At 55.8% G+C, this 8,437-nt stretch overlaps 1 protein-coding gene across 1 annotated transcript; it reads right to left on the reverse strand.

The window, feature by feature from the left end:
• Positions 1-545: 545 nt before the first annotated feature.
• On the reverse strand, positions 546-6,916 carry FOXF2 (forkhead box F2). Its single transcript, XM_068198327.1, has 2 exons — positions 5,463-6,916; positions 546-1,503 (listed from the first exon to the last, which is right to left on the reverse strand). Exons 1-2 carry the CDS (start codon positions 6,475-6,477, stop codon positions 1,337-1,339), a joined length of 1,182 nt encoding a protein of 393 aa, XP_068054428.1. The 5' UTR covers positions 6,478-6,916; the 3' UTR covers positions 546-1,336.
• Positions 6,917-8,437: the final 1,521 nt, after the last annotated feature.

Raw genomic sequence — 8,437 nt, forward strand, 5'->3', positions numbered from 1 at the left:
CTCTTTTTCTCCCTTCCGGCCCGGTTCGCTGCCCTCACCTTTGCCGGTGCTTGTCCCAGACCTTATCAAGTCACGGTTTTACCGCCTCCCCCCCCGTGACAAGGTCTCGGGTCCAAGCCCGCATTGCACAGGGGCTCCTGCCCCCACCTGGCAAAGTGCCCTCGGGGCACAAAGGGACTCTATGGGGAAAGAGGACACGGGGACACCCAGACGCATCCACAAAGAGCGGGGATGGCGCTTCAGACCTGGAGGAGCCCTCAAAGAGAGAATCATGCAGTCCCGACCCTCCTGCTTTTGTGTCCTCTGCCTCGGTTATTTCAAAGCCTATCCAGCAGCGGTGGAAAGCAGGGTGGGAAGTGGGTGACGGCGGGAGGTGCAGCCCAGAGGTCATGGCACTGGCCTGCTCGGGCCAATCTCTCGCTCCCCTCCTCCGCCTGCAGTGACTGGAGGATTTGGCGTTGCATCCTTAACTCTCTCGGATGCTGGGGTTGAAAGAGTTTTCTCAGAAGGAGCCAAGGGAAAAAAAAACCGCCTGTCTAGTGATAGTCGTTATATACATTTTATTGGAAAAAAATTTTTACATCAAAATACTTTGGCAAACCGTAAAAAGTATACATAAGTGCAAATATATTCTCCTTTTAAAGCAATAGTGTGTGAGTATACACGAGATTTATTTAAAATAATTTTTTAAAAAATATTGTGGTAGAAAACAACTTTTGTAAAAATAAAAAACAAAACCTTGTATTGCTGAAATACTGGAAAAAACTGAACTTTTCTTACAGTCTATACACGACAGGGCTAAACAATACTGTTTTAATAATATCAATTGGTCGGTGCTGAAGTCCATACAAAGTGTCCTTGGTGGGGCTCGGGGAGAGAACTGAAAAAAAAAGTACATTTCTCGCTAGCGCAGTAACAGAAGGGGGAGTCCTCGCAGGTGCGGAGACATTTACTTTTCTTATGCAAAGGCACTTTCTCATATAAAAATATGTTGAATTGTTCCCTTTCCCAAAGCTCGGTTCTTTAGGAGATTGCAGAAAGGCGGTTTGTTATTAAGGTGGTCAGACTTGGCATAAGGACACTTACGTCCCCTCTAAGCCAAAACATCACGCAAGGCATTTTTCTTTTAGTTAAGACCTTTGGAGCATTATATCGGCTGTACGTGTCCTTCAGGGGGTGGAGTGGGACCGAAAACACTGCTTCCTTAGGCACATTTGCGAAGTGACTCGTGTACTACCAATGCTATCAGAGTGCACATTATATTTAATCTGCGTGGGTCCGTCTACACCTCGGCTCTGTTCAGTGACACTTGATTGTCTCTGTTGGGGCGCGGCCTTCACATCACGCAGGGCTTGATGTCTTGACAGACGCTTTGGTGGTGGTGATGGTGGTAGTAAGATCCACTAGCGGACGGGTGAAACGAAGAAATGCCATTAAAATTGAGGACAAAATCTTTCCTGTCACACACCGGGGAGGGATGATGCTGGTAGCGAGGCAGTCCCACTGCAAGAGAAGGAAATAACAAGAGCTGCTCAGAAGTCGGAGAGCTTTGCCCGGGTGGAGCAGTCCTTCCTCCCTCACCCGCAGGGAGGAGAGGCTGCCTGCACAGAGCTGGCACACCGCTCCCCTACTCCCGGTCTCGGCTCCCCCAGGAGTTACCAAGGTTTGGTAACTCATCTTTGGCTTTCCTGGCAGAGGACTTAGACGCTGTCCCAGGGGCAGAGCCTGACCTGCTGCAGGGCAGAGAGACCGAGGGTTCCACTGCCCCGAGCGAGGAGGGGAAGTGGATTCCCCGGAGCCCCTCATCGCCTGCAGGTCTTGTCGGAGCTGCAGCCGTGCTCGTACGAGCCCCGAGCCTGCTCTGCGGGGAGATTCTAAACTACACAGCCGTGCGGCACGCAGGCTGAGGAGAGGAAGGCATGCGGAGGTGGATGCCCACGGACACGTGCCCGGCCGCATTCCGGGCTCGCGGGCATCTCGGAACATCCCTCATGCGTGGGCACACAAGCACTGCTGTCCGTCTGCCCTCTGCCTCGGTACTTATCAACGTGGAGGGGTAGTTTAGCCTCCGCGTGGGGGGTAGATGAGGGGGTATGTGTTTTGTGCGTGTGTGTGTGAGAGGGAAAGAGGAGGCGATGTCACTTGGCGTGTTTTCCTGCGTGCACCACAATCATTTGAACCCGATTCCCATCTTTCCTCTTCCCGCTCCCTACCCGTTCCTGGGAGGATTTTGCTTCTGACTTGAGCTGCTGCAGGTTGAATTCCAGTCAGGATCCGTTTGTGTGTTGATACAGTATGTATTTATTTATGTGTGTGTGTGTAAGAGCGTTCGCGCCTTTTCGCGTGCGTGCTTTCATAAACATAAGATACACCCTACGGTTCATCAACAACAACAAGCCAAGTACATCCGTGGCACCGACATGCAAATGACCTCGCAAATTCCCATTGTAATTTCCCACAGCCTGAGGCAGCCTTTCGGGGCCGCATGGGAGACGTCACCCCACTCCCAGCACCGAGACGTAGGACGGTGCTGGAATCCTTGGTCTGTCAGGGTTCCTACTGGATCCGGCGGGGAGGGGAGCAAGGCCCACAGGGTAGAGCCAGAGAGGGTTTTGGTTTGGCGTGTGGATGTCAAACTCGGCTAGCGGGATCCTGTCAAATATGAAAATATGACCGAGGGTCAAGGAAAAAAAAAAAAAAAAAAAAAAGCTAGGAGAAAAAAAAAAACAGTAAAAGAAAGAGCAGGAGAGTGAGGGTGTGAGGGTGTAGGGGGTGAGGGGGGTGGGGGGGAGGAAGGAAAGAAAAAGAAATAAACAGGAGGGAAACCTCCCCGGTTTTCCTCAGGATGGCGGAGCCGAACCCTTTGGCAGCGTCGGCCGGCGGCACGCACAGCCCGTTCTCCTCCGGCGTTGTCCCCTCCTTCACCCCGCAGAGCTCACTTTATAAAAGTGATTATTTCGCTGGATTTCCTCGGCTTTCTAATAACCCTGCTGGTATGCTTACCATAAACTGGGGCACTTTATTACAATCCTGATTCAATCATTTAGCAGGATTTAATAGTCTGCGAAAAAAATCTGGCTCCCCCCGCCCCCCAGCTTCAAAATCCTTTTAGCAGAACCAAGCCTCCTGTTTCCAATTTTTACCTCTCTTATTCTTGAGTCTGATATAAATTCACGGTTTTAAGTCCTCCCTGACGCTGTCATGGGTAGAGAATTATTGACCGACCAACAGCGATTAGCCACCGAATTTGCTTTGCATTTAACTAAGAGAAACGGAAAGGCGAATTTCACTTGCTACTGCTTTCGCGGGGACAGGAGGAGAAAGGTTATAGCTGATTATAAGGACAAGTAAAAGAGCTCGGATCCTTTCCCCCATCTCCTTTCACTCTTCTGAAATATTTGTGCCACAGAGATTTTACACATCATGCGCAAATAGGGATTGGATCCACTCAAAAAAAAAAAAAAAAAAAAGAATTTGGTTTGATTTTTTTTTTTTGTTGTTGTTCAGTTAATCAAGGATTGCGTATGGTTTGCACTAAGGGCTTGGGCCCAGATACTGAAGTTGTAGAAAATAAGCGGAGAAATACCGTTTTGCAAGGTGATGGCATTAAATCTGAGCTGCTGGAAACAGACGCTGGTGGTCGACATTAAGACAGCGTCCAGCGGTTCGTATGCGTCTGCATCCGTCCTTGAACAGAAACAATTTGGATTTAAACCGTCCAGCCTCGGAAACCGCAATGGAACTCCGGGAGGACCAGAACCCTTGCTCTCTCTCCCTCTGCTTTTTGTTTTGTAGAGGTATTCTTGGGCTGTTTTTGGATGAAAAATTCTCTTCCAGGAATCAGCTTTCTTACCTCAGGTGTCTGGCAGGAGAAGGGGGCAGCTGCCTCCCAGCCCCGCTTCCCGGGCTAGTCCCACTCCTGCAACCACGCGTGGCGCCATGGGCCCTGCGTGACGGACTGTGCGGCCACAAACAGAGGGGGGAAAAGATCCAAAGAAAGAAAAAGAAAAGAAAACAAAAATCCAAGCAAAAAACAACAAAGCAAAGCAGAAATTCCTAACGGAGAAGGTACGTAGTTCGGCGGGGGATGCCCTTGTGAACCCGCCGGCCTCTCGCCCCGGCTCTAAAAAGCACGTGGAAGGACGGCCTGTAGCTCCGAGAAGTTGGTTTAAACCTCAGCAGCAGAACCCTGTGGGCACAGAGGAGCGCAGCTGGGGACGCATCTCGTCCGCTCTCTCCCCTGCGCGGAAAAGCCGGCAAGACGGCGACCCGCTTTGCAGCCGCCTCTCCCCAGAAGGCACATCAGGGCTGTTTAGGGGTTTGGCCCTTTTGTTTTTAAGGGAGGAAAATTTGCAACCGCTTGTTCTCGCCTGACAACCCACGTCCCTTCTGCGGTAACGGCAAAGCCACTTGCAAGGCGGCTGCCCTCCCTGCGGCGACAGCGGGCTGTGGGGAGGCCGGGGCAGGCTGCGGCACTCGCAGAAGGACAGGAGAGTGATTGACAGGCGCCCAGGGAGGGGGCGGGAGGGGATCCAGAGCTGAGGGTCGCCTGTATTTGTTACTTGTTGAAATTCCCATAAAATTGAACAAGACCCCGCTCTCATAGGGGTTAAGTCAGGCTAAAATCCTCTTCGGTGTGGTCCAGCCCAGACTGTCTTTGTTTGCTTAACCTCTGGGACCCACGTTTAAAAGGGCTATTTGGAAAAATTCCCCGTAAGAGCCCAACATCTTTTACCCATTTTTGTGCTCGGATTTTTCTGAGCAGACATTGTCTGTAATCACCAGCCGGGGAGGGGGTGAGGGGGTGGGAGACAGCAACCAGAAAACTTTCCCTCCCGTTGCAGAATTATACTCGATCCGCTTTAATCTTTCTAGCATTTTTTTAAGATAAGCGGGTGGTTTGGTGCTAGAGGGGTTGTAATTTTCTTTTTATTTCTTTCTTTTTTTTTTTTCCCCTCGGTAGGGTTTAGAGGATAATATTTGACGCCTTTATTTGATTACTCCCGCGGCGCGTCTCCGCGGAGCGCGGTTTACCGAGGCGGCGGCGATGCCCGGCGGCGCTCCCCGCGAAGTGAAGCCGCAGCACGGGGCGGAGGGGCCAACCCCGCCGCCACCGCCGCGCGCACATGTCGCCGGCACCGGGAGGGGGTCGCGCGAACCGGGACGGAGCCGGGACGAAGCCAGGCTTTCCTCGGGAGTGCTCCTTCTTGGCACCGAGCAAGCGGGAGGGATGCTCGCAGCCATACCCACAGCCGCCCCCTCACACAGCCTCCCTGTCCCGAAACAGAACATCTCCAACCCACGCGTATTTGTTTCCCTCTCGCAGACAATGCACGTCTTTTTTCCTACACCGTGGTGGTCCGGGGTTCCCCCGCGATAAACCTTTGTCGCCGGCGAAAACCCGGCGCCTGCTCCCCGGCGCCGCGCTCCCCGCCGCCCCCGCCGCCCCTCCGCGCCCCTACCTGAGAGGTCTTCGCGGGGGCTCTGGTGCAGGTATCCCTGCTCCAGGGAGTAGGAGGGCACGCTGGAGTGGATGCCGGAGGAGGCGGCGTTGGCGGCGGGGAGGCCCTGCTGCTTTATGTAGGGCGAGGCCCCCGAGGCTGTCCAGTGAGCCGAAGGGCTCGTGTAAGGCGAGTGGCACTCGATGGCGCTCGCCATGGCCGGCGAGGAGGGCACGGGGCTGCTGCTGCTGTCGGGGCCGTAGTCCCCGTTGGCAGTCACCGGGCAGCTGGCCATGTAGGTCGAGCCGGGGTTGGGAGACATGTGTGGGACGTGGTGGCCGCCGCTGAGTCCCTCGTAGCCGCTGGCCATGGCGTTGGGCATCATGTCGAGGTTGTAGCCGTTGGAGTGGCAGGCGAGGGAGGCGGGGGGCGCCTGGAAGTCGAAGCCCTGCGGGAGGATGGAGGCGCCGAAGCCCAGCCCGTTCATCATGCGGTACATGGGCTTCAGCGCCTGGCATTTCCTCCTGAAGCCGCGGGGCCGCCGTCGGAAGGAGCCCTCCTCGAACATGAACTCGCTGGCCGGGTCGATGGTCCAGTAGTGGCCCTTGCCCGGGCGACCCAGGCCCTTGGGCAGCTTGATGAAGCACTCGTTGAGAGAGAGGTTGTGGCGCACGGAGTTCTTCCAGCCCTGATAGGAGCCGCGAAAGAAGGGGAAGCGGGCCTGCAGGAACTGGTAGATCTCGCTGAGGGTTAGGCGCTTGGAGGGCGAGCTCTGAATGGCCATGACGATGAGGGCGATGTAGGAGTAGGGGGGCTTCTCGGGCCGCCGCAGCCCCGAGCTGGCCTTCTTGCTCTTGGAGGATGCCGCCGCCGCGGAGGAGGAGGAGGAGGAGGAGGTGGAGGTGGAGGAAGAGGAGGTGGAGGTCTCCAGGGCGGAGGAGGGCGGCCGGCTCATCTGGAGAGCTCCGGGAGCCGGGCTGCAGGAGCGGAGAGGGACGGGGGGCTCCAGCCGCTGCTGCCCGCTCTCGGTGGTCATCTGGCGGAGGGAGGGGAATGGGGCAGGGTGGGGTGAGGCTGGGAGGGAAGGGGGGGAGCCGGGCGGGGTGGGTACCGGGGCGGGGGGTGCCCTGAAGGGGAAGAGCGGGGGGGGGCGGTGGGAGCCGCTGTCCTCCGGGCACCTCCTCAGCGCGGCGGGCGGCGGTGGGGCGGCGGCAGCGCCCTGCGCATCCCTCCCCACGGTCCCTTGCGCAATGGCTCCTCTGCTTTCCGCCCGAGCCAGGCACTAGGCGGGATGGACCGGCCCAGCCCCGGCCCCGGCCCTGGTCCGGCCCCCTCCCTCCCTGCGCCGCGCAGCCCGCGGAGGCTCCGCTCAGCGCCGCTCCGCTTCCTCCTCTGGCCCCCACCTGGGGACCATCCCGCTGCCTAATCCGGCAAGGAGAGGAAGCGCAAAAGCCAGCCCCCCGCCCCGCAATCTCTTCCGCACTGTTACTCTTTCATATATACTTTTTTTTTTTTTCGTAAAAGGCACAGCGCGATCGCCTATCAGTTCCTTCAATCTCACTATTATTTTTTCCCTTTCCCCGCAGACCCCCCTAAATCCGGCCGAGAAATCAGCAGAGATAGAGGGAGAGGGGGAGCGAGAGGGAGAAGAAAGAGACCACCCCTTTTGCAGCTGGCCTCTGTCCACCCGTCATCTGGGCAAGAGGCGCTGCTGCTGCTGCTGCTGCTGCTGCTGCTGCTGCTGTGGCACCATCCCCGGCTCGCTCCCGCTACCGGACTAGCACCGGTCCCGCTTACCGCCTTCTCGGGGTTCCCTCGGCCGCACAGGCACCGCTTTGCCCTCCCGACACGGCCCCGGGGCGAGACGAGCGACTGCCAGCCCTGAGCTCTCTCTGTGCGCCCCGTGACACACGGGCGCTGCTGCGGGACACGCGTGTGAGGGGATCGCCCACCCTGCGGAGTCCAAGGCGGCAGTGTTTACTGCTCCTCAAGACTCCAAGACATTTATTTTTTAAGAGTTTTCGCTACCCCTTGCCACCTCCCATGGCCCTATAAAATATCATTCATTTTATAGAGCAGCAGGGGTAGAGTCCTAGGACCAGGGATGTGCTTTCTCTCCACGCCCCGGGGACATTCCACTCGTGCAACGCATGGGTCACGCGTTCTGGCAAACGCCGTTTGCCGAAGGAAACGGGGCTCCGGAGGGGGCAGGGAGGAGAGGGGCCGGTGGAGGCACAGGCCTGCTCACGAATGATGGAGGAGGCACAAGAATCAAACTGGAGACTCAAGGAGGACGGCGGCAGGACAAGAGGCAGAGCAGACAGGGATGCTGGAGCAAAGGAACGGGGGTGGGAAGGACGCGGGCAGAGCGGGACGCCGGGTCAGCGGCGTGCCTGCAGTTGTCTGCGTGTGTCTGTGTGTCCGTCTGTCTCCAGTGCAGCTCCGTGCTGAGAGCTCGCTGGTGGGTACGGGCAGGGAGGGGGTGGGGCTGGTCCCAGACAGTGACCTGCAGTTGAGTGGAAGCAGGCTTTTTCCATCAAACTCTGCCTGGATACCACACACAGAGCCCAAGTGTCAGTTTACTGCCCTGAGCCCAGCTCCTTTTCCCTGAGCTCCACAGTAATTAGACAAAGAAAACCTAAATTAACTGAACAGGCGTCGACAGCTTCCTCCAGATCACCACTGCTACATACATGGGAATGTGTCCGAAAATGGCTTGATTGTATCTGAGGATAAGCTAAGAAAAACACTACCAAGCCCGGCAATGTTTATGACACATTTTTAATAGAAAAAATAATCGGTTGGTCCATAGACCCATGTTTACCTTTCCTGAGGCATCGATTCAAATTGTTCACATCATAATAATAAAAATATATAATTGAATTCTATGTATCAATCTATCTGTCTATTTTTTTTCCCCTTTTGTTCCCCGGAAAGGCAGGGAGGCCGATGTGAGAATGTGAGATTCCTCATCTCGTTGTAACGACCTATTCTGC

The sequence above is a fragment of the Anomalospiza imberbis genome, chromosome 1, assembly GCF_031753505.1.
Source record: "Anomalospiza imberbis isolate Cuckoo-Finch-1a 21T00152 chromosome 1, ASM3175350v1, whole genome shotgun sequence".
Taxonomy (NCBI): Eukaryota; Metazoa; Chordata; class Aves; order Passeriformes; family Viduidae; genus Anomalospiza; species Anomalospiza imberbis.

Bases quoted from the DNA above. Each gene is read 5' to 3' on its own strand.
- FOXF2 (XM_068198327.1), bottom strand. From the start codon at position 6,477: ATGACCACCGAGAGCGGGCAGCAGCGGCTGGAGCCCCCCGTCCCTCTC. The intron at 1,504-5,462 runs GTAGGGGCGCGG...CTTCTCTTGCAG, and splicing joins CCCCCGCGAAGACCTCTCAG to TGGGACTGCCTCGCTACCAG.